Source organism: Lipotes vexillifer, unplaced genomic scaffold (assembly GCF_000442215.2).
Source record: "Lipotes vexillifer unplaced genomic scaffold, Lipotes_vexillifer_v1.1 scaffold297, whole genome shotgun sequence".
Classification (NCBI taxonomy): domain Eukaryota; kingdom Metazoa; phylum Chordata; class Mammalia; order Artiodactyla; family Lipotidae; genus Lipotes; species Lipotes vexillifer.
Window position 1 is genome coordinate 930992 of NW_006772098.1, and position 27534 is coordinate 958525.

The 27534-nt window shown below is 36.1% G+C and overlaps 1 protein-coding gene across 1 annotated transcript in view; it reads right to left on the minus strand.

The window, feature by feature from the left end:
• Positions 1 to 27534, minus strand: part of MALRD1 (MAM and LDL receptor class A domain containing 1) — a 608458-nt gene that overhangs the window by 144827 nt on the left and 436097 nt on the right. The window contains exon 32 of the mRNA XM_007447298.1: positions 7456 to 7613. Coding sequence (XP_007447360.1) covers positions 7456 to 7613 — 158 coding nt within the window. The remainder of the gene's footprint in view (positions 1 to 7455; positions 7614 to 27534) is intronic.

Sequence of the window (27534 nt, forward strand, 5' to 3'; positions counted from 1 at the left end):
TATTATATATAGTGATAAGGGTAGTTGCTGATTGATGTATCAGAAGTCCTTTCCAGAATATCTCACAGTACCTGGCCCTCGCTGGTGCACTGTGCCTCTGCACCATCCCCCAGAGGGCCCAAGGTCATCCTGCATTTAAGAAACAAGGCTGAATTGAAGTGAGACTGTTTTCCTTCTCTGCTAAACTTCCCATTCTGAAGTTCATGTGCCTGGAAGCATCACAGGGAATAAACAGAAGTTCCTCTTGCATTTATCCTAGAAAATGGGCCCCTGAAAGGTCCAACTCTTCTAAAAGGACAGCTATAGTTCTAATGACAAACCCAAGAGGACTCCAAAACTGACCAGAGGAGGCCTGGATCAGTTTGACAAAGAGGATGTAGTCTGGTAGCTCTTATCCCTGGTGAACGGCTCATTCACAAGTTAATCATCGAAAGCAGCAGCACAAAAGGATTAAATGGTATGTCACACAGGCAATTGTAGGAAAAAGAAATACCGAAAGCATCTCCCACACCACCTTACACACACTACACAGTTAGGAGGACGATTTAAATAACCGTTACACCAATTTTTTTGTTTTTTGCTACATTTGTAATTCAAATCAAATTTATACTGAAAACTACAATATGTAGAACCGGAAATATGCAAAGCATCTTTTAAAGAACCAGATTTCAGTAACTATTGGTAGGAAATAAAAGATGATTTTGAATAATAAAATATGGAAAATAAAATACGCCATAAAAAACCCATCTAGTTCTGAGAGGCAGTAAGCATAGCAATTAAAAGCATATGCTGGAGCCATTTCGTAAATAGCTCTGTGACCTTGAACAAGTTCCTGAAGCTTTCTGTATCTCATTTTCCTCATCTGTTAAAATGTAGGTAATGTCATTACTTGCCTGATGGAAGGTGTGAGGATTAGATCAATCGATACATGTAAACGACTTCAGTGTATGGCATACAGTAACCCTCCGATATTATTCTCAGCTTTTTTCTTTTTTTTTTCTCTGATCTCACTATCTTCCTAAATATCACATTAAAACAAAACAGAGCAGAATTCACAAGCATGTGGCCACCTCAATAATGGCTTCCCGAATGGAATATTTACATGCTAAATTCCATAGGTTTTAGCAGAAATCATGTAGCTCTAAAACTCAACTTTAAAATAAAGACCACTTCAACCTGGTGGCTAACTGTTCTGATATATGAACAATAGCCTTCTAGAAGCCCATTTAGATATATTAACCCAGCTGTTAACACTGAAAGAAGTTTTAGGAAATAGTTCGTTTTTCCCCCCCTGAGCAATTAGAAATTTCTATAAATTACATAAAGTATAAATTATAAAATTTCACTTCCTTTTTGTATCTTTAAAAAATGAGTCTGGAGTAATCAAAGGATATTAGTCATTTGCAGAGACATTCTCTTGTCCTGTGTCAAACTTTACCTCTTTCCATAGATATTAAATAACTCACCTGAGCTAGCATTAAATATCAGAACAAGCCAGAAGCTAGAAAGATGAACTACTGAAACTAAATAATCTCATGGGAAATTAATTTGGTTTCACTTAGGGCTCTTTTGGCAATGTGAATCAGAAAGAGACCAGAACCATTTTAAAGAGTGCTTTTAATTTAATATGTAGGTTGGGTAATTGAAAGACAGAAAGAAACTGACCTAGAAAATAAAGTGTGTATTAGCATTGTTCCATAATTTGTGAGCCTGTGAATCAAGGGATACTGATGCCTGTATAGATATCTTATTATTCTGAATATTATTCATTCAGTATCCTGAATATTATTCACTTATTATACTACCAGGCTTTCCAGTTCCCGTAAAACATTTCCTCCATCATGCAGCACTCTACTTTACAGGCTGGGATAAAACTGAATTGTTTGGCTTTTTACCCTAAATAGTAATAGGGACATCAAAATTGAATTTCACTTTGATCTCATCAACTGTATGTCTTCTTTAACTGCACTAGCTTTACATGATGTCCTTCACTAATACACTAATACAATTAAAGTGTGCTTTATTTAGAAAATAATCTTAATATGCCAGTGAAGATCTAAGTCATGTTCATTATTTGTAGCAATTGTTTTCCAATTTATCCTTATACTCCACTTTAAACCAAGCCATACCTTCTCTGCCGGAGACCCCTGGAAATCATCTTCTAACTTGTCTCCCTGTTTCACTTCCACTTTCTGGCCTCCTCCTACCCCCAGGTCCTGTCCTTTCTCCCCTCAGCAGCCAGGCAGATCTTCTAAATTTCCAAATGAGATGTTATTATCCCTCAATTTTAAACTCTGTGCTATGGACTTAATGAGTCTCCTCAAATTCATATGTTGAAGCCCTCATTCCTAATGTTTTGGTTTTGGGAGTTAGGGTCTTTGGGAGGTTATTAGCTCATGAGGGTGAGGTCCCTGTGAATGAGATTAGTGTCCTTATAAGAAGAGACACAGAGAGATGATCTCCTTCTGACAGGTGAGCACACAGTGAAAAGTCAGGAAGAGGGTTCACAATAGGATCCAAATTGGCCCATACCTTGATCTTGAACTCCTCAACCTCCAGAACTGTGAGACATAAACTTCTGTCGTTTGAGCGATCTAGTCCATGTTAATTTGTTATAGCAGACTAAGCTAAGAGACTCTCCAATGACTTCCCGTGATTCTTACAATAAAATCTAATCTCTTTACCATCCTTACACGGCCCTGAAGGAGCTGGTTCCTACCTATCTGTTAGCGTCTCTTGCTCTCTTGCTTATTTTGTGCCACAGCTATACTGGCCTTCAGATACCTCCCACTTTTGAGCTTTTCCATTAGCTTGTTTCCTCTGCCTAGAACATTCTTACTTCAGTTATTCACAAGAATGGATCTTTCTGGTTTTTCAAATCTAAATTCAAACTTCATATTTTTTAGAGAGACTTTCTTACCATTCAATATAAAAACTCTCTCAGCAGACCATGAGTAATTATTTATAACAGAAAACAGTTTACTTTGCTCCAGAGTATTGTATCACAAATTGAAGTTTTCCTATTTGTGTTTCTTAAATTTGTTTTCTGTCCCCCACTACTAAACAGTAAGTTTTTAATAAGTTAATGTAAGGAGGACAAGTTTAAACTGAATGAAGCTCACTCAAAATTTTTCATTGTTTTATCAGTTAATGTCTTCAAAAGATTTGTGTTTTCATTGGAGTGGGCACTTAGACAGGGCTGAGTTAGAAAATATAAACTAACATATTTCAAATAGAGGACCTTTAATATAGGGAATGGGTACAAAGTTTATGGAAGATATGAGAAACTACCAAGGAAATTATGAGGCAACCTCTAGATTAGTATGTACAGGAAGATGTCTCCAACCCAAAAACTAGAGGGTCAAAAGGAGGGAGTAGCGAAGCTAAGTTGCTGGAAGAAGATGGCATTTGGCAGGCATCCTTGGTGGGAGCCAGAGCCAGGGAAGCATGGACTCTCTAGGGAAACTGAGTCACAGATGAGATGCAGCAGAAACTCAGCCAGAGAGACAGAGACAGAGATAGAGATAGAGATATAGAGACAGAGAAAGAGAGAGAGAGAGAGAAGGAGAGGGAGAGAGACAGAGAGAGGAGGAAGGCTTGTCTCCTCTTCCTGCCCTCAGATCTTTGGCCAGTACCTTCCGTTGGCCAAACTTATTCAGGAATGCAGACAGCAAAGGACTCGGGAAAGTGTAGTTTTCTGGGATACAGAACAGAGCACAGAAGGGCAAGGAATACATAGCACTTAATACAACTTCATAAAATTTGTGCTGACAAGAAAGCATTCTCGCACAATCTGCAATTTGAAATCTCTTTTAGGAATACCTTGTTATTTTTATGGCCTCATAAATGCTCTATCATGAAACTTCACTGTAGGTATTTTCTTTGCCATATCCTTTCTAAAGGATTTATGTAATCAGTGTAAGAAATAGTTTCAGATTAGCACAGTTATAATCTACCATATGCTCCAGAATTGTATTTGCTATTTATTAACTCAAGAAGTCACCTATTTATGGCATATCCTAGAGCAGTGTCTTTCAACCTTTTCAAACATGAAGACCCTTTAGAAATATATATTTTTCTCATTAGAAAGGTAATACATGTTTAATGTAGAAAAATTATAAAATAAATAAAAGTAATGAAAAAAATCTTTTCATTTCACCATCTAGAGGTAATTACTTTTACCATTTTAGTGTCTATCCTTCCATATATTTTTCATATATATATATATACACACACACAGAGATACAGATATTTGTTAAATTAATATATAGATATTCATATGTTAACATATACAAAATTAGATATATTTTTATATGGCATTCTAAAATACATATTTGTTAGTTTGGTTACTTTGGTTACTAATGAATCATAAATACTTCTCTTTATCATTAATTATTCATTCATAGAATTAATTTCTCCATAGTAGTTCATTGTAAGAGTGAATGTACTATATTTCACCAATTCTTAATATTTGACATACAGGTGGTTTCAAATATTTCCTACTATAAACAACAGCGAGATGAAGAACCTTATAAATAAAACATCATGCATATCTATCTCTATTTCTTTATAAATATTTATAGATGTAGAATGTTTTGGTAGGTAGTATAAAAATTATAAAGCTTTTAATTTCCAAAATGCTCTTTATAATTGCATATTGATAGCAATGACTATCTATTTCTCCACATCCATGCCCTCAGTGGATATTACCATTTATTTTATTTTTTAAAAATTTCTTTTTAATGTGCAAAAGAGGAGGTTCTTCCTCACCACAAATCCAGATAATATTAGTTGGACTTCTGGTTAATTTAGAATATACATGCACAAAGTTGGGTTCTCAGACCTTTTGTAAGAAGCTACCTGTCCATCAGACTTGCCAACGCTGTAATTACCGATGGTTCTTTCAAATGCAACACATCAGCTGAAAAACCCCACTGTAGAAAATGTTGTAAAATGTGACACTGTTATACCCAAATTAGAGATTAAAAGAAAGAATAAACTTGCATGTGAACAAACAGCATGTTGCTGGAAAGCCTTGATTTAAAGGGTAAAAAGAATGGGTTTCCACTTAATTGATTCACTCACATATAAAAATATGGCATACTCAGGAAGTTTTTCAGTCTGGGAATAATTCAAGATTAAAAGCAATAGTTGAGAAACAGACTTGCCACAGGAACTGTGATCAGTCAGAGACATAAGGATACATTATGAAAACAGTTTCTCCTTGGGTGCCTGTCATAGTTAGGAATTTTTCAATAGCAAGTAACAAAAAGAATTTTACTGGCTCAGGTAAAGTAGGCTCCAGGATTTAAACAAAACAGGCACAATTCTGTTTCCTCCTTTTTTTTTTTAGTCCTATGTCCCTCTGTGTGCTAGCTACTTTCTCACACAATCTCTCTTCCCATATTGGGAAAGATGGCTTTCGATAGCCCCAGATTTAGCCTACTTCCTTGTGACTTGCAACACAGAAGAAAGAGAAAGCCTCTTATAAACATTGCATCAAATACTGTAAATGACTATGATTGGCCCCACTTGGGTCATCTACGGAGGCGGTTAAAAAAAAAAGAAAGCCATGGTGACAGTCAACCCTACCAAGACAATCTGGAGTAGGGTAGGGCAGTTCCTCTACAAAACCTGGGTGTCAGCCTGACTACCGTTGGCCTCCACTGTTCTTTCCAGTAGACCTCTCTGAAGGCAGCCCAGAGTATAAAAGCATTGCTACACTTAACTGCTGGCCTCCAGTTAGAAAAACATGTACTCACCAAAAGCAAGCTATCAGAAATCAAGACTTGAGGCCAATGTTTCCACTTCAAAGGTTATTTCTAGAAGCATGGATTAGAGCAGTGGGCTGTTTAATCAGGTAACTAAACTAGTTGACTGTCTTAGTTCGACTTTAACATTTGAATTTTGGGAGACAAAAACATTCAGTCTATAGCACTGAATGACCAGCTGGTAAAGAGCTAAAGGATATACGGACACTGTTTTTGAATTGAGGAAGCAACATTTTGTTAGAAAGTGACTGGAATCTGCATGCATTCCATTGAATGGTTCATTGGCCTTTCTTATTTGCTTCTGTGTGTAACAAATAACCATTGACTAGTGTCCTCTTCAATTGCAGCATCGATTTTTTAAAATGTCCGTTAAAACAACATGTTAGAGAGTCCTTTTTAAGATCAGTAGCTATAAATTACCCTGGACAAAATTTAGCAGAAGCAAAAGGCTAATTTACTGAATATTCACATACTGTATGTAAAAACAATGAAAAAAAAAAGCAAAATTTTCTCATGATCTACATAGACTCACATGTATTGAAACTTAAAAATGAATCTCTTTTTCTGTTGTTTTTACTGGCTTCTCTTTAGGAAAATGGACATTTAAATAGAACCCATGTAACTCCTCCACTTTCTTTGCATGTTTTTAGTTTTACTTGATAAGAACTCTCTTTCCTATCAATGGCTAGAATTGATAAGGCCGTTTATTCTTTCTTTCCCTCATGTTTTTCCTTAGACAGCTCTGAATACTGCAGAAAATCTGAGAAACAATGCTGGATAAAGGATGTCAGACCTTTGAAATCAGATTTTTGGCTAGTTGTGTAATCACGGAAAAATTACTAAGTCACTTTGAGTTTCAGTTTCTTTACTAAAAATTTGGGAAAAAGATGCTACCTCATCAGGTGAATGTGAGAATTAAAACTGATAACACATATAAAGTTAAAATGAACAGCCAGAAAGATAGGAATCACTTAATAATAACTGTTATTATTTATAAGGGACAATGTTTGAGATAAAGACAAAAATTCCAAATTGTATTTATCCCAATAATAAATGACTGTATAATTTCAAAGCAATAACACTACATGTTGTGTTCTGATATACAATCTTTTAATTAGAAATTAAGATTTCAAAATTGGTTCCTAATGAATGAAAAGCTCATTCATTGATCTCTCATGCAATAAGAAGCATAAATGCAGCAACTTGTTTCTTTAAAGACATTTGCATTTGGTGCAGATTCTTACATTAAATTAGTTAAAAATGAAGCAGGTATGTTGTTTTTAGTGTGAGCTGATATATACTTATAATCTTAAGTGTGCTTTGCTTTTACTTTGTGGAAGAAAATTCTCTCCATTATTATCCCTCTCATCATATTTCTTCATTGTCCCTATCTAAGTTGTTATTAGAAGATATATGTAGAATCTTCCCATAATCTTTTATCTCTAGATAATCTTTTAAATAGCATGAACCATAATTGATTTCAGGTGGCAGCAGTGAATGACATAAATCTTGAATGAGATTAAGATGAATGACAGCACTGCTTGCCAAAGTCCCATCGCCCCAGAAAGAAATGAGAAGTTAATAGAATCAGGATGGGTGTTGTCTGACTACCAAAAAAAAAAAATGTTTAAACACATGCTCTGAATATTTCAGTGAAAGACAAATCTCTATCTTCCTTGTGTACCTTTAATACTCCCATGCTCCTGGGATCGACCATGTAGAACCAGAACCGAACGGTACACATTCCGAGGCTTGCTGGGAAGCACTGAGAAGTAGTGATTCTTGCAGTGTATCCTTCTTTGGGGCCAGATGAGTTGACATACAGGAAGTGCTGGCCACTACCTTGTAACAGATGAATATATTTTTTATTTAGTGAAATATGTTTTATAGCATGAGGCAGAATATATTTAAATCAAGTACAGATTTCATTTTCCCCCCGCCCCCCCCACACAGAAAATTAAACACAACTCATTTTCTTTTTCTCAGTTATATATTAATAATATTTAATTCTTTGAACCAATATTAAAAAGAGTGTCACTATGATTATGTGATTCATAAAATTCACCTTGGTATGTGACTTGTGCATAAAGTGATCAAATAGTTGTGTTGACTCTGAAAGTGTGTTCCTTTTCTCCTAGTTTGCTCAAACCTGTCTGTTTCAAGTACATAAAATATTTTGTATGCTGCATGTAGAGCAGGTTCAGAGGCTGCTGGGGCTGATTGATATTGTATCTCATTTTTGGTTGTTCCGATTCCCACACTGACCAAAGTAACAGTGAATGGTAGGCAAGAACTGCAAAGTGAAATGTAATTCTTAAAGTCACCACGTTATTTTTCTGAGCAATAGATAACTTCTGTTCTTCTCAACTGCATTAGTATGTGAAAGAGCTCTCCATTTAAACACAATTGGATTTTATTTTTCTGCCGACATCATCAAAATTCATCATAGTCATTATTCCCTCCGTGGCGTTTATTGGGGGAGAATGAAAAAAAAAAAACACTTTCTTATGTTAAACATTTATTTGTAGTTCTAAACTAAGGTTATTAACATATTTTCTAATTAAAAGTATTTTTTTCCTGTGGTATTTATTATTGTTACTGAGATATATGTTCTTAAATCATAAATTGTGAGTTAACAGTATGCCTTTTCCAGAATGTCATATAGTTGGAATCATACAGTACACAGCCTTTTTAGATTAGCTTCTTTCAGTTAGCAATATGTATCATTTAAGGTTCTTCCATGTCTTTCTGTGGCTTGATAGCTCATTTATTTTTATCACTGAATAACATTCCCTTGTATGGATGTACCACAGTTTGCTTATCCATTCACCTATGAAGAAAATCCTGGTTTCTTCTAAGCTTTAGCAAATATGAATAAAGCTTGTGTAAGCATCAGTGTGTTAAGCTTTTGTGTAGACAGAAGTTTTCAATTCATTTGTGAGTATACCAAGGTGCACAACAGCTGGATCTAATAGTAAGACTAAGTTTAGTTTTGTATGAAACTGACAACCTGTCTTCCAAAGTTGGCTGTCCCATTCCATCAGCAATGAATGAGAGTTCCTGTTTCTTCTCATTCTCATCCACATTTGGTGTTATCAGTGATTTGGATTTAGCTATTGCAATAGCCAATACTTATTGGTGTTCTCTCTTGAGGGCAGGTCTTGTTATTAAGAACACACTGTTCTGGGTAAATTTCAAAATGGCTACTTTTCCCCTCCACCAGCTCAAAGCAGAGAGGAGGTCTCTCTATCTTCACTGTGAGAAATGGCAGGACTACTGCAGTTAAAACTTACACAAGTGTGGAGCCCCCTAACACTGAATCCCCTGGGATTTTTTAATCTCTCAAATGTGTGCACATTGAGCCTGCAACAAATTCATCAGTTATAGTTTAGGACTTCCTACCCCAGTTCTGATTCCTGCAGAGGTTTCTCTTTGTGAGCTTCTGCTCCAGGAAGCTGTGATTCTCTTTCTCCTGTTTGTCTCCAATTTGGAGGCAGTGGTTTGCCTTTGACCTCAATTCTCTAACAGATCAGGAAGAGTTGTTGACTTTTAGTTTATTCAGCTTTTTGTCTTGTTATGCGGATGGGATGACTTCCAAATGACTTACATGACAGATGAGAAACTGAAAGTGACTTGTATCTATTTTTAAAAAAATGTTCCTTACTGAAAATATTTCTCTTTGCTAAGAACCCTTATAATGTCTGGCAAAATAAAGAAAAAAATCTTAATCAAGAAAAATAACCAAGGAACATGACATGTGAATTATTATAGCAAGATTTTCCTCAATATAAAAGAGTGGTAGTGGAAATAATTTGAAAAGTTGAAAAGTCTCCCTATTGCATCAGTCTTCTATCTTCATTGTCCTATGAAATATATGAACATATGAAATATATTTTATGTGCTAGCAAATATTGGATTAGGAAAATTGTACACACTATTTTAATTCAGCAGTGAAACAGTTTTCTAAGTTTTCTTTCACATTTCTTTGCAAGGATGTCACTTGTTTGTTTTCTTGTTTGGAAAATGAAGACATATATGTGGCATGCACAACCGAGATACACCTACACTCCATCTGTCAAACCTACCAAGAACTGTGGCTTATTCATTAAGAACATGCATTCTTTAAACCCATGCTATTTTTTAAAATTTAATTTAATTAATTTATTTTTTATACAGCAGGTTCTTATTAGTTACCTGTTTTATACATATTAGTGTATATATGTCAATCCCAATCGCCCAATTCATCACACCACCACCACCCCCATCACCTTCCCCCATTGTAAACCCATGCTATTTTGATTAAACAAGATCATCTAAGTTTTCCTTCATCTTATTACTTTTTACACTCTTGATGACTTCCAGTACATTTAGACTACACTTTATGGAACATACTTCAAAACATTACCCTGAATGAGGAAATATAATACAATTAGCTATAATAATTACTTTTTTATATAGTTAAGACTTTATTGAAAATATGGAATCTATTCAACCTATACTGGATGTAAAGAAATAGCCTTGATCTAGTTCCAAATAAGGTAAATTAATGTTAACTATGTTTGTATGAAACTATTCCACATTTAGTATCTCAGCTCTTAAATAGTATGGCATACATAATGAGACTGATGAACTTCTAACTCAAAAGCAGATTATGTTTAATTCAGACAGCAAATATATTTCATTCTATGCTTTACTGCTAACCTGATGCTGAAGGTCAAATGTTTAGGGCAGTGGGGAAAAAGTAATTGTGTTCACTGACACAAATTTAATCTGTTTTACAAAGTTAGGAATTCTCCCAATATCTTTTTCACAGCAGCCCAGGTGGGGAGCATACTTCAGTTTTGTTTATTAAGTATTTAAGTCCAAAGAACTTAATGCTTATTGGTATTCCAACAATATTACAGGCATTTAAAAACTAAAACATACAAACTGAAAACAAATTATTTCATTCTTAATTAGCCACAGTTACTTTCTATTGGAATGTGTGCCTGGAATAGTGTACTTACTTTTTCTTACAGCGACTACTGAAAAGCAGTTTAGCAAAGATACATCACTGAAAAGAACGTGGGACAATCTGATGTTTGTATTTTAGGGCTATATCATGGAACTCAGTGTAAAAAAAAACAGCAAAAAAACTATAGTTCACTGGGGATGATAATTATCCATCATTTCACTGCAGTATACTTATTTCAGTACAAGACAAACAATGTTATATACGGCGTAACATCAAAGTTAGCAATTCCAATTATTAGTTAGAGGACTGGGGTGAGTTTCCAAAGCACACCCCACCTGGCCTCTTCTGATTTGCATATTCAATTTTGGTCTTACAAAATCCCACAGTCAAACACAAAAATTAGAAAGTCAATTCCTGTGTGATGTATTAGTGCATGTAAATGTAAAGTTTTATCCATTAAAAAATTTAAGATTGCAAGACCGTGCATGGCAATTTAGAAGCCACCATTGCAAATTTGGTCTTTGGGGATTTTAAATTCTAGAACTCAAGCATATGTAAGTCTGACTTTGTAAATGGAATAGACTTGTTGCAATGTCATATTTTTTCTGGAGAATCATCAAGGTGAAAAGTTGCTTAGCCTCTTAAAATTATTAATAGAAATTTATGAATTATCCAGAAACTATGTACTGTATCACAAAATTACAAAACCTTACATTGAATTATATTTTCAGAAATAGACTCGTTCTTTATCTAGCAAGCTCAGACTAGACCCACTTTCGAACATTTATAAACTTTTAGTTGCTTCATTGAGAATTACCTATTTATAGGTAAATTACCTATTTCTAGCTAGCAAAATCCTTGGAGAAGGTCAAGGGGAATCTAGCCTCCCACACAAAGTTCAGAACTTGTTAAAGCAGATAATAAAACTGAAAAGTCTCAGCTGCCACAACATAGTTAGAATTTAATGATAAATCGTTAAACCAGCTTTATTTAAATGTAACTATATGGAATGATCAACAACATTCATTCGTGGGACAGATTTCTACAGAAGCGGAATTTTTTGTTTGTTGGTTTGATTTTGGACTGTTAAACAGCTTTCTACTGGGCATTTAAAATGTTACTTAACTCTCATATATTAGACAGTATGCATTCAATTAACTTTGTAAAATCTATCATACTTTAATTAAACACTACTAGATGTAATACTCTAGAACATAGGCATTCACTAAATATTGTCTGAATTTTACCTCCCCCCATGCTTTCTGCCCCGATATTTTCTGTAAATTTTCAGATTAATACTTCAGTTTTGCTTGTACATGTGTAATGATTACAAGTTCTTAAGATTCTTAGGGTATAGCTTTTATATTTCACATCTTAATTAGTTAAAATAAGAACTGGATAGAAATTTCTCATTAATGTTCAATTTTTTACCTTAAAAACTTTAAAGAACTGGACATGTTTTCAAAAATTGACTTAGTGTCAAATAGGGCAAATTCAGCATCAAAGTGTACTTTGTTCAAATCACTACTGTTTCTTGACATTAGAGGCCAAAATATATTAGCCACATTCAGAACCCATCACCATGCTTCATGGACATTCTTTTTTAACTTTGGTGTCTGTAGAGAGTAAAGATTCTAATTTGTCTTTTAGATGTTATTAGCTACAATCTTGAGTTTTCAAAAATGTTTCATTGAGTTATTATGCCATAAGGTAATAAATTTGACATGTCTTTTTAAAATAGACAGTTAATACTTTTAAAAGAAAGCTGTATTTTTAAAGCTCCAGTGCCCTCAGCAGAATCATACTCGTTTGCCCTAGGGTCAAATCATAAAAGACAATTTCCCACTTAAAGTGATCTGAATTCATTCCCTGTTTTAAATTGTAGGCAATTTTCATCATTTTTTTTTTCTTGCTCATAAAATAAAGCTGCCTAATTTTTTTTTTTTTAAATGCGATGCAATATGTCTCTCTTTCAAGATAGCAAATTCTCCCTTCCTCAGAGTCAGACTTACTTAGCTGGGCTCTACATTCTCTATAATTTCTACCTGTCTCTCACTCTAAAATAGAAGGGTGCATAATGACTATCAGTTGAAATGCCCTCAATCTCTTTTTTTACTTCCATTCCCCCTGCCCCCAGATTTTCAAGGTGCTGGCTATTTGCATCTGCAAGTTTTACAGCCTGTGAAATGTAAACATACTCAGAGAACAAAAGTTTCCTCAAAGTTGTCAAAATGGCAACCACAGATACAGCGCCTCTCAAGTCAAATGAAATTTTTTCATGGTATTTGATAGACATTGTCTGTCATTATATCACTTCTATTTGCTTTTTGTAGAGCTGTGTAATGAATAGATTTGGCATTTCTTTATTTTTACCCTTTCCAACAGTTTATTCTACAGACATTATTCTCTTGAGAGTCATTATTACCTATTTTTTAAAACATGTTTTTCAGCTGAATGTCTCATTTCAGTACTATTTACTATTATCAAATTTGGTGCTGCAAGTTTTTCCCCTCAGTATGCAATGTTCTGATATAAAAGTGAAGCTTGTAGTTGTGACATGCCAACACAGGGTAGATTCATCTTATTTTGAAAGCTTCTAATTTGCTCAGAAGCAAGAATGTCTCTATCACATGAAGATGAAATATGAATGGAATTGGCTGGGTTTTCCTATAAGTCTAGGAATTTCAAAGGACTCTGTAGTTTTTAATCCTTATACTAAAAGAACACTGAACAACATCTTTAGTTGTCTTTTCTTGTCAAGATGCCTTTGGAAACATTATTGGCTTAACAGCATTTCTGTAATGATTTCATTTGCCAAGTTGAGATTAAAAAGTAAAATAAAAATATAAATCATAAACCCTTTTATTTAGGTAAGTGAGATATGGTAAGAACTTTGATTTTGTTTGATCCATTATATGAAAAGCAAATAAGAAGAGAATATTTATTTTTATGGAAACAGAAAACAGGATTATCATATTCTTTTAATAAATAAATAGCAGAAACTGTGGGCTGGATTTTCCACTAGTTAAGTCTGCAGGTACTGGAGGCTTTGGTTCAAATCCTGACTCTTCCACTTATTAGGTATGTGACCTTGGGCAGCCTATTTAAATTCTCCAGGACTCAGAAGCAATAAGATAATTATAGTAGGTACTTTAACCTCATGGGGTTGCAGTAAAGATTCAACGATACACTACATGTAAAGTACTTAGAACACAGCTGCAAATTATTGTTACTCTGATGAAAAATTTAAAGAATAGATATAAATATGATTTTAGCAGTGGAAATAATCATTTAATAATTGATTAAATAATCAATCACAACTTACTGATTGGATAACTATTATACAGAAGACACCATGTCTTGCATTTGGACGTTAGGGAGATGGACAAGTTACGACTGGGAAAATATGAAACATACCCAAAAGACTCTAAGAAAAAAAGCTAACAATATGTACTATTTAGAAGATAAGCTCTGGGTCAGACTAGCTGGGTTCTAATCCAAACTCTGATACTTGTGAGCTTTATGACTTTGGGCAAAACACTAAATTCCCGCTGTCTCTCATATTCATCATCTATCAAATGGGGATGATAATAATAATAATGATATACAGCTCAATGGGGTTACTGTGAGCATATAATACCAAGTATTGATGTAGATCATAATTGCTATGCAGTTCAACAGATAAAAGATGGCTTAAATTTGGTGGATATAGAAAGACTTCATAAAAGATAGTAGATTATATTAGTATATTAAAGAATACAGTGGAGATGAAGTAGGCAAAGAAAGTTGTATCGGAGTGGGAAAAGATTATTCTAAAAAAAAAAATGGGGGAAGACTTCTAGTTTCCAGTCCAGCATGTAAGGAGCTTCGAAAGCATCGGTTTCATCTTCACAGCAACAAAAACTCAAAAAACTCTTCTTAGATCCTTCAGAGAATAGAGATCACAGGGGAAACTGCCGCCCCAAAACCGAAGAGACAACAGGCAGATATAGACAGTGACAACTTAGCAAACCAGAAACTTGGGGAAAGGAACGGTGGCTGGAGCCTGTACTGGGTGAGGAAAACGTAAACTGTAATTAACAAATTGCTGGAGGCTCAGTGTGGGAAAGCTGGAGGGATATGAACTCTAGGGGGACCAGTCTTAGGGGCACCCCAACAGTGTTACCTCCAGGAGCCCTACCAAGTTCTCATGGTGAAGACTGGAGAGAAAAATCTCCTCTGCTTCTTACAGGGAGAGGGGAAAAATTAGCCATTTGGAAGTGTGCCTAATTTTCTTGGCAAATTCTAGATTTCCTATCTCACCTAAAGGGTCTGGGGTGGGGTCGGGTAGGGTGAGAGTAGTCACAGTGAAAGGACGCAGACTCACTAGAAGACTGAGCTCAAACCGTAGGATTGTAGAATGCTTCCATTCCCCTGACCTTACACTCAGCACCTTTCCACCCCATCATCACATCTGTAGGGCTCCTACATACTAACAGGGAACTGTACTGAAAGAGCATCATCTCTCAGACCTTATTTAAGAAGTTTGGGACACGAAGATACAAGGGAGACAAAAACAAGGACACCAGAGGAAACTTTACCTTCTGTCATCTACAGCTGCAGTAACTAGTAAACACAACCTTACTCCTAGCCAGATAAACAAAAAACCTTATACTACAGGCCTGCTTACCTTGATTCTTTCAAACCAATTCATCATGTTCACCATTGACACAAAATTACAGGTCATACTAAAAAAATGATATGGCCCAAAGTTGACATTTATAATACCCAAAGCATGTTTGAGGGACAAGAACACAGTTTGTAGAATAGATGAAATCAGAAATGCAATTTGGGAAAGAACATAGGAAGACTTTAAAGCCAATTAAAAGGCAGTGAAGAGCTTCTGATGATTTGGAGACCAGGCGTCATTATTTAGGGATATTAACCCTGCATCAATGTGAAGAGTGGCCTGGTTTAGGAGAATATTTGCATGGAGATGAGTTGCCTTGACATGTGCAATAGTCCAGGAGTTAACTAAGATGACAGAGGTGGAGATGCAAAGAAAGAAAAGGATATAAGTTGAGATTGAAGAGGTGACAATTTGCAATTCAGAGAGAATTAACTGTGTTGATGATAATGTCAATAACCAAAATAATAAAATCAGGAGTAGGAGATTCTTTCTTTCTTTTTTTTTTAAAACATCTTTATTGGAGTATAATTGCTTTACAATGGTGTGTTAGTTTCTGCTTTATAACAAAGCGAATCAGTTATACATATACATATGTTCCCATATCTCTTCCCTCTTGCGTCTCCCTCCCTCCCACCCTCCCTATCCCACCCCTCTAGATGGTCACAAAGCACCGAGCTGATCTCCCTGTGCTATGTGGCTGCTTCCCACTAGCTAGCTATTTTACGTTTGGTAGTGTATGTATGTCCATGCCACTCTCTCGCTTTGTCCCAGCTTACCCTTCCCCCTCCCCGTGTCCTCAAGTCCATTCTCTACGTCTAAGTCTTTATTCCTGTCCTGCCCCTAGGTTCTTCGGAACTATTTTTTTTTTTTTTTTAGACTCCATATATATGTGTTTGCATACGGTATCTGTTTTTCTCTTTCTGACTTACTTCACTCTGTATGACAGACTCTAGGTCCAACCACCTCACTACAAATGACTCAATTTCATTTATTTTATGGGAGATTCTTTCTTAAAGGAAGGTAAGTATGAATCTGAATATGTGACTTGGAGACACTGGCAATTGAAAATATGGGACGAGGTTGTGGAAATAAGGGCTACATAAATGCAGGAATGAGCAAATTTTGAGCACTGAGAGAATAAAACCTCTAAGTAAGCAAAATATGTAGGAAAAGACATAAAAAGGTCAAAGTCAGAATACTGGGTGAGACTCACAATTAGGTCTTAGAAGGAGAAAGAAAAAGCACAAAATATGAATATAACATTAGGGGAAAAATCACAGTCCACTGTACTGAAAACACAGATGAACACTTCAAGAAGGTGTGGATTGATCAAATGCAGCATTAGAAGAATCAGGTCATTATGATTATGAAATCAATAAAGTCCTCAAAGACAGCTAGAGTACAAGCTCCATGAGGGTCAGGAATGTATTTGATAAACAATTATCTCTACAGTTTTACATCAGTGACCAAAAGTCAGTGACCAGTAATTATATGCTGAAGAAATAATATTTTTTGCAGAAGACAGATCATAGGGAGTCAAAGAAGATGTGTGTAGTGAGGTAGGGGATACAAACAATGTGTGGGAAATGGTAATTGGAGATTAAAAAAATAAAAAACAATAATACTTAGATGGGAAACAAAGTTAAGGTTAGGTAGTTAGGTATTTCATTTTGTTTGTTTTTTAAGGTAAGAGAGAATTGTGATGCTTAAAGGCACAAAGTAGTGATAAAGAGGCAATTTAAGGACACACAAAAAAGGAAGTAAATACAAGGAGGCAAGGTTCTGAGAAGATAGAAAGGGACAAGCTTAATGGTTCATTATTTTATTGAGAAATAAAGTCTGTAAATAAATATGCATTTAGTAAATTCCTTCTAGAGAAACTATGATTCCTGGATACTTGTAAAATGATAACTAACCTGAAAGATTTTCAGATTATTTATTCAGGGTTTAATCTTGCCCTACAGGATTCTAAAAGAATTGCTTCATTCACATGCTTTTCACTGAACACCATGTCTCACAGATGATAATACCTCCTGGCATTTCAAAAAAAAGAAAGCATCATCTGGGTCCTACCTGAAACAATTATTAAGTATTCCTGGAAGTATTTAAAGTGAACACAGACAAAACTAAGACAAAGAAAAGAAAAACAGAAATTAAGATTTTGTTTCTCCCCAGAGGCAGAAAAACGTGATATAAATTGGTTGGGGTATTGATTCAAATGGTACATGTGGGGACTTCCCTGATGGCGCAGTGGTTAAGAATCTGCCTGCCAATGAAGGGGACACAGGTTCGAGCCCTGGTCTGGGAAGATCCCACATGCCTCAGAACAACTAAGCCCGTGCGCCACAACTACTGAGCTTGTGCTCTAGAGCCCACGTGCCACAACTACTGAAGCCCGCGTGCCTAGAGCCGTGCTTTGCAACAAGAGAAGCCCACGCACCACAACGAAGAGTAGCTCCGCTCGCCGCAATTAGAGAAAGCCCACGCACAGCAACAGACCCAACGCAGCCATAAATAAATAAAATAAATAAATAAACAAAACACAAATGGTACATGTGGATGATTGGTAGTGGTTCAAGGTTTGACACCAGCATCGCTTTTTGGCAACAAAATGGAAATCACTGTCAGATCATGAGAGCTTAAGACACATAGAGGACTTATAGATGATCTGGGCTTGTTCTTGCTGTCTAAACATCACCAAAGTCAAGTTTACCCTTTGTCTCAAAGTAAAATAAGGAAAAGAGGAATAACCCTGTGGCTTAACCACTCACTTCATGAAGAGAACTGCCCTTGTTTTCTCACTTCATGAAGATGAAGTGAGAAAGAGAACTGCCTTTATTCTAACTCTGGTTGACAAACAAATGAGTGTCATTCATTGCCTTTTTGCAGTGGTTTAGAGAAATCGAAACCTGCAAGACATATTCTGAGATTTATCAGCCAAAAAAGTCTCCTGTTTCTTTTTCCTTGGCATTGCTGTATATTTGGAGTGGAATGCTTGTAGTTCTAAAAAGTAACACAAGACAAAGAGAGTAGAAATGATATTGAACTGTGGTAAGAAAATGGTAACTAGAGTAAATAATATAGAAAAAAATACTTGTTTGCTTTGAGCTATTTTATACTGATAAAATGCCATCTTCCAACATTTTTGTGTTTTAGAAGAGAAACTACTGAGTATTCTTCACTTATCTGATCATCACATTTTACATTTCAGTAAGTTTTGAGAATGTCATTTTAAGCCTTAGAGACTAAGGGCTACAAATGTAGGCTTTTGCTTTAGAGAGACATGGGTGCCAGTGCTGGATTCCACAAGGGTCTTCTGTGTGGCTGGAGTCAAGTTATTTATTCTCTCTGTGCACCCATTTCCTCTGCTGTAAAACTACAAGGTATTGTGAGGATTAAACAAGAAAGCCAGAAGAAAGCCAGGGACCTGGTGATCGGCACTCAGTGAATACCAGCTACATAGACACAACAATTTTTGACAACAAGACATTCTATTTAGTTACATTTAACAATTATCAATTTTTAGTAGTAAAAAGAAATAAATGATAACAATAAAAAACCTCTCTTCATCTGTACTGTATGAAAGTAGACTCTTTAGTACTCTTTCATTCTAAAGTATATAATTACTGAATTAATACATTTTTAGAAAATATCAGAGCCAAACTACTTTTACAAGATGATATTAAAGGTTACCAAAAGTTATAATAAAGTCAGAAGAATATGTTATGCTATTTATTATTACTCATTTTATCCTAATATTCTATGTCTCCTTTTACCTAATGCTTATATGTTTTGGGGGCAACACAGGAGAAAAGTAAAGGGGAAAGAAAAAGGAGGTACAGATAGCAGGAAATGAGAAAAAAATACTAATATTCATAATTTACATACATTCTATAATGCATAACTTGAGCATAAAGAAAAAATATTGACAATGAAAGAAAGTTAGAATAACTTCATAAATATTTTGTAGTCATGCTAAACATAAAGGGATCTGTCTAGGCCAAGTCAAAGAAACAGTTCTAAAATTAAGTAGAACAGAGAAAGCTTTCAAAAGAATCTGAGATAAATTCAGAGATCCCACATGATACCAGATCCAATTATAGGGATAATGCTGTCTAATTCATTATTAAAGCAGAGCATCCAAAGGAAATCAATTTATATGACCAGTAAAGGCCCAGGTGGCCGCGCTGGTCATGCTGATGGTCATAGTTGTGGTGATGGTTGTAGTGGTGGTGGTGTTTGAGATTCATGATGCAGTGATTGCCACTATTTTCAACTCAATTCTGTAGTAAGACAAAGTTCTTCCTATTCAAGAAGCTTCAGAATATGGCTGTCTAGTTGTGAAACAACTAAATAGCGTAAGGAAAGCATCATTCTACCAACAAAAATTATTGCATTATATAGTACTTAAGAAAAAAATTTAAGGTGATTACTTGAAAATGTAGGTCCTATAAGAATTAATACACAACGTATACATACAGATCTGGGATCGTTTTGTATAGTGAGTTATGTAGACAAGACCTGTCATCATAGGGATGTTATCACACAGTCATAACTCTTGTCTAACTGGTATTTCCCAACTCTGTAATTTCATAAAAACAATAGACTATCGACTTTGAACCTTAACTACATATTAGGGAAAAAAAACATATAGAAGACAAATGAAAGAAAATATGGAAATAAAGAAAGACATTGTTTTTTCTCTTTGAAAGTTATGGAACAAGGAACCACCATATTTGGGCAATAATACAGAAATACAGAAAGCAGTATTTTTAACATAGAGACTACTGATACCACAAGAAAAACTGCATGATAAGGTTTAATTATTAGGATGTAATATACACAATATAATATTATGAAGATAATCACCCCACTTTACTTTTTATATGTTCTTTTTTTTTCAAAGTACCTTTTGCTTAAAGTAGACTTGAAGTTAAATATAGATAATTTTTGCGGTTTCTAGTGGCAAGTGTGTGAATTCATAAGCAAGAGATTGCCCATCTTCGAAGATATCCAGATATGGATACTTTTCAGTATTTCTTTGGTCAATTCAAGCGGGTTTTTTTTCACTTGAGAGACAAGAAAGCCTTCTCTATGTATGCAATGTAATATAGAACAGAACTGTCCAACAGAAACAGTGAGTCACATGTGGTTTTAGAATTTTTAGCAACACATTTAAAAAAGTAAAAGGAAATAGGTTAATCTTTAGTAATACATTTTATTTAACCCCATGTTCCCCAAATGCTATCATTTCAACATATAATCAATGCACAAATTATTAATGAGATATTTTTAAAATTCTATTTTCTTTTGTACTCCATCTTCGAAATGCAGTGTGTATTTTACACTTAAAGCACATCTCAATTCGGACCAGCCACATTTCAAGGATTCAACAGTTCCATGTCACTGGTGACTATCATATCAGTCAGTGTAGGCTATAAAAGAAAGCCTTTTAGTCAGAGAGTTCAATATTCCAATCCCCCTGCCCACTTACCCTTGTGGCTTGGTCAAGTTTTTTAACCTAAGAATTTAGTATCTTCTGCATCACAATGTATTAAAAGGATTAAATAAGATAACAGATGCAAATCTTTTACCGTTTCTGACTCTTAGGAAACATTTAACATATGTTAGTTCTCTTTTTCTAAATCCCTCTGAATTTTCTCCTTATTTTTTTTGAAAAAAAAAATCCTTTTGTTTGGATTTTCGTGAATGGATAAGAACAACAACTATTCAACATCCATCCACAGCCCTTTAGGAAACATCAATGCAGGCACCCTCATTCTAGTGGCTACACAGAAAAATGTCTTTAACTTATAGCACCTTCCCACCCTTGTAACTCCTAGGCTACTCTCCACTGGTTCCTCGTTCCTGGTTGATCCTTCTTTGAGGACTCCACTTTTCCTTATTTTCCTCATAGTAATTTACTTCCCAGAAACTATACAAGCTTTTTATTTATAATGCTTGATATTGATTTTCTATTCCCCTCTGCTACAATGTCAGCCACATGACAGCAGAGATCCTTTTTTGATTTATTCAATATATATTCCAAATAACTAGAACAGCAGCTAGCAAAAAATGGGCTCAACGACTATTTGTTGAATGAATGAATGACTGAAAAAACATTTTTTCACCATGCCAACGTAATTAATTTTATTTGTGCATCACGCACCTGTAGCAACGCTTCCATTTAGTCACATGCGTTTTTAAAGGGGTGGCTGAAGCAATCACACAAATCCGAGCTGTTTTCCTTTAACACTCTTCTCAGACTAATGTGATGATGATGATGATGACGACGAAGAGTAGTAGTATGTTAGTAATTAACTTCCCTTGAAGTGTCCAAAAAATTTCCATTTTAAGCAGAAATTTGCTGTGAACTGGTATCATAATAAACTCCAGTGTATTGTTTAAGGATCAGATAAAATAAAAGAAGTAGATATTTACAAATCATATACTTTGATTCTCTGAGTATCATTTGAAAATCTAGTGAAGAGATTATTTTTATTATTGTTTTCATGTCTTCATTTCTACCCTTAGTGTTACAAATCCCTTAGTGTACAAATCCCTTAGTGTTTTCTTTTTTTTTTCTTTTTTTTTTTTTGCGGTACGCGGGCCTCTCACTGTTGTGGCCTCTCCCGTTGCGGAGCACAGGCTCCGGACGCGCAGGCTCAGCGGCCATGGCTCACGGGCCCAGCCGCTCCGCGGCATGTGGGATCTTCCTGGACCGGGGCACGAACCCGTGTCCCCTGCATCGGCAGGCGGACTCTCAACCACTGCCCCACCAGGGAAGCCCTCTTAGTGTTTTCTGAATATCCAGTTCTTATTTCATGCTAGATGTCATATTGCCAGGGCTTTTTCACTTAAGTTGCATTCATATTTTTGGGGAACTATTATTATTTTTTTTTTTTGCGGTACGCGGGCCTCTCACTGTTGTGGCCTCTCCCGTTGCGGAGCACAGGCTCCGGATGCGCAGGCTCAGCGGCCATGGCTCACGGGCCCAGCCGCTCCGCGGCATGTGGGATCTTCCTGGACCGGGGCACGAACCCGTGTCCCCTGCATCGGCAGGCGGACTCTCAACCACTGCGCTACCAGGGAAGCCCGGGAACTATTTTTTAAAACATCTTTATTTTGGGAAAATGCAAATTTATACTGAAGTATAAAAAACAGTATAATGAAATCCCATCTACCCAAAACCCAGCTTCAACAATTTCAACCCATGATCAGTCTTGTTTCCTCTATATTACCACCCACATCCTCAATACCACTAGATTACTTGAAAATAACCCTAAATATCAAATTACATCACCTTTATATACTTCAGTATATATTTTTCTACAAGATTAGAACTCTTTTTTCATAACTATTATATCACATTTAAAGATGAACTATTCTTCCTTACTATAATTAAATATTTAGTCAGTAGGAAACATATTTTTCCCAACTTTTTATATAATGTTGCACATAGAAATGATTATACTACTATAGCATGCTGCAATAAATGGAAGAGGGTAATTGCTGTTTGTTTTCAAATCAAAGCCTTTCACATGGGCATCTGACTGGCAGTTTTCATCCTAAGCACATGACAAGCTGGGTGATACAGGACGCTAAAGGCTCAACAGTAAACAAACAGAGCAGTAGCTTTCTAAAGAGAGATGAGAACATATGACAAACGTCTGCTACACTGAGTTATCTATTTCCTCCAGGGATAACTGTTCTCTTTTCACGTCCTCATCTTTCTCTTTCATGACGCTGGTTTTCTTTAAATGCCTGGTAATTCTTGGTTATCCATTTCAATTTTTTTTTGTTGTTTTTTTCTTACATTTTTATTGGAGTATAGCTGATTTACAATGTGGAGGTAGTTTCAGGTATACAGCAAAGTGAATCTGTTAATACATATATCCACTCTTTTTTAGATTCTTTTCCCATATAGGCCATTACAGAGTATTGAGTAGAGTTCCTTGTGCTCTACAGTAGGTCTTTATTAGCTATCTATTTAATATATAGTAGTGTGTATGTGCCAATCCCTATCTTCTAAGTTAACCCCACCCCTTACCGCTGGTAACCATAAGTTTATTTTCTACATCTGTAACTCTATTTCTGTTTTGTAGATAAATTCATTTGTAGCCTTTTTTTAGATTCCACATATAAGTGATATCATATGATATTTGTCTTTCTCTGCCTGACTTACTTCATTCAGTACGACAATGTCTAGGTCCATCCATGTTGCTGCAAATGGCAGTATTTCATTTCAACTTTTGAATGAAAGCCTTTGTTGCTTAGTACATAGGTAACAGGAAAGAATTTCCACTGCTGTTATACAGAACTGTTTCCCCACCGAGTTCTCCTTTGATTGGAAGAATGAAGAGAAGGTACTGGACAGGTGGGTTGGGCATGTAGCCACACAGACATCCCTATGGGGCAGTAGTTCTCAACCTTGGATACACATTAGAAATTTATGGGGAGTTCTTAAAAATCTTGCTGCCCAGGCCACAACATTGACCAATTAAGACAGAATCTTTGTGGGTGGATCCAGATATTAGTACTTTGCTTAAACTCTCCAGCTGATTCTAATATTCAGCCAAGGTTGAGAGCCACTGTCCTTGGTTGTGAGACCAAGGGGTCGGCAGGCATGCAAACTGCAATGCTCCAATTTTTTATTCTTGGACAGAGTTATCTTTCTTTACTTTCTCCTGCAAACCTATAGTGTTGATCCTGTGCAGCCCCATGTATGACCCTGTCTCTTTTTCAGGATCTAATTATCTCATGATAAGCCATTCCCAGGCAGGCAGATGCCCAGTTTTCTTTAGATGACAATAGTCTGATTTTATCCTGGGAGAAAAAGTTACTTCTGTGAGCAGTTGTGTTTGAAACCCTGGTCCTGGCAGGGAAACACGAAGGGTGGGGCCAGGTTCCCAGCTCAGCCAAGTGTTCTGAGCGCTGTTCCTCAGTCAGTTACTCTCAATAATTTTTCATAACATTTCTCGGTATTTGCATTAGCTCGGGCTGACATAACAAAATACCACAGACTGGGTGCTTAAACAATAGAAAGTTATTTTCTCACTGTTCTGGAGGCTCAAAGTCCAAAATCAAGGTGCTGGCAGGGTTGGTTTCTCCTGAGGCCTCTCTCCTTGCTTGCAAACGGCCACCTTCACTGTGAGTTCTCACAGGGCCTTTATGCTGTGTAGGTGCCTCCTGGTGTCTCTTCCTCTTTTTATAAGGGCACAAGTTCTACTGGATGAAGCCCCCAAATTTATGACCTCACTTGACCTTAAAACCTCTTTAAAGGCCCCTTCTCCAAATGCAGTCACATTGGGGGTTAGGGCCTCAACATCTGAATTTGCGGGGGGACACAATCCCATCCAGGACAGTGCTTTTGATTTTAATCTTAGAATATTTGTATAGCTTCCTTGGGAAGATCTACAGTGAGCCATGTTTCCCTAGAATGGGATTTCTGCTGTCTTTACTCCATTCATTCTGATCCCGTCAGCTTTTCTTATTCCCTTCTGGAATACCTCAAACAACTCTGGTCCAAGGACTGGAATTTTTAAAAATGTGTTACAGTACAGTTGTTATCTCCTTCTGCACGTGTTATGTATGTGTGCTTGAGTGTGTGTGGACATGATCAAAGTGAGTGGTCTGATAAACATGTGATCGAGGGCTGGCTTTTGTGTATAACACACCATATCCCTGACCAAGCCTCCACCCTCCATACTCTATCAGACCAGGGTAAGATGCTGATATAAATCTAGAAGGAATAGAGGTTAAGTGGCCCCAAATATGGATGTTAAGGAGATTCAGACAGAACTGTATAAGGATGTAAGAAGATAGTGATGTTCTGGGAACAGGCTTGGATGAGGCTCCAAACACCAGGGGTTCATTTCTGGCTTGGTTGCTCAGTATACAGGCTCAGAGAAGACCGTTAACTTCTCTGATTCCTCATCTCTAATGTAGGAATAATAGTATCTGTCCTGTCTGCCCAATAGGAAGTACATTTATCATCCGTTAGCCTGCAGGGCTCTGTCAACCAGGTACCAAGTAAGTTCTGTTTGTTGAACACTTAATATTTTAAACAGCTGTCATACACATTAGAGCATTAGTGTCACTAAGATTGTTTGTGGGTACTTTTTGACCTTGGGCTGTGAACACAGAATTGCATAACAGTAAGCATGTGGGTTATATCAGGCAGCATATTCCATCCCAGTTACCTTCCAAACATTTACTTAATTCAGTTCCCAACACATTGTGTGTGGTGCTTAGTAGGCACTCAGGAAATATACGTTGCCTTAATTAATCCAAAATATTTGCAATAAATACAGAAGGAGATAGATCCAGGTCACATGAGGCCTACACAAGTATTTGTCAAGTGCTACTCAAGCTTAAATGCTGGAGAGAATATAAAAATAGCAAAAGATATGACTTTTGCCCTACCGGAGTTTACAATCTAACTCTGGAGATAGTTAATTTATTATAACATTAAAAAGAAAATAAAGTTATGAGGGAAGCAGATAAAAAAGAGACAGCAGCCTTTTGAATTTTACCTCTGTTAATTCATGTCACACAAATGTCATTCTTGCCATTAAATCCCGTATATACTAAGCCCAAACACTATTTATTCATGTGCAGACTGGAGAGTGGATTAATGCTTGTAGTTTCTCTCTACAACTTTGGCAATGGCTCCAAAAAGACTCATAAACAGGCCTGCGATGGGCATTGAAAATGCCCTCCTTATGTATCTAATGCTTCATCTTGGTAACAATAAGTGAAAAGATACATAAATGCAGCTTTAATTAACAGGGATGCTGTGATGCTTAGAAACAGACTGTAGGCTCTTTGAATCTGCTGGCCTTCTCATAAAGAATTTTGTTTTTCCCAGAAGGTCAACATTAATTAATGTCCTTATAATCTATTTAGCAGCCCATTGTCTCAGTGATGTCTAAACAAGTTTAGTGAGCCGTAGTGGTATAGCCAGGATGATATAATCAGAGTGCTTTGAAAAGAGCACTCTGCAAAAATATACTGTCTTGTGTAGTGAATAACAGGGAGGATAATAAAGGATTCTGTCAGAATGATCAGTTTTCCTTATCTGTGGATGACATTACTTGTATACCATATTGCATAAATAACCAGATGGAAAACTTTCCATGTGGTCTTTAATGAACTCACACAAGCTATAAAAGTTCAAAAAAAGAAAATAAACACAACTATTAATAGTCCTTAATTGTTGCATTAAAAGGTATCCATAGATTACTTATGCTTGTCTTTTGGGACAATGTGTGGAAACCTTCTCATGTCCATCGATTATACTTCTACTTTTTCTTAAACTGAGCCTACAATACTTTTTGTCCCATTAGTAGTAGTATACAAGCAGACATGCTCGGTAATTTTCAAATATTGTCTTAGGAGAAGGAAAGATTGCAAAGATTGCTGCAGATGTTATCAAAAGAACCCGCCAGCATTTGTTATCTAGATGTTACTGTCTGGATCTTAGTAGGAAATAAATATTGGTTTATTTCTTATAGTTTCTCAAGGAACAGAAACTAATATTTATCCTCAGGAACTATCAGAAAAGTAAAAAAACTTCCATCTACATGTATATTGATTGCTGTGACGTTTAATATTAGGAAATAATTTAAGAATTTACCATTAGATAATTTTATAAATTATGGTATATCCAACAAGTAGAATACTATGATATAATAAAAACTATGTTGCTAAACATATTTCATAACATAAACTTGTTCACACTATGTTTCTTAAATTACTAAATCAAGTAGAAACTTTCTTTTTATTGGCCAATATGTGCATTAAGAAAGAATGACAGGGGTGGAAAGATGGCGGAGGAGTAAGATGCGGAGATCACCTTCCTCCCCACAAATACACCAGAAATACATCTACATGTGGAACAACTCCTACAGAACACCTACTGAACGCTGGCAGAAGACCTCAGACCTCCCAAAAGGCAAGAAACTCCCCACGTATCTGGGTAGGGCAAAAGAAAAAATTAATTAAAAACAGAGACAATAGAATAGGGACGGCACCTGCACCAGTGGGAGGGAGCTGTGAAGGAGGAAAGGTCTCCACACACTAGGAAGCCCCTTCGCGGGCAGAGATTGCGTGAGGCGGAGCGGGGAGCTTCAGAGCCG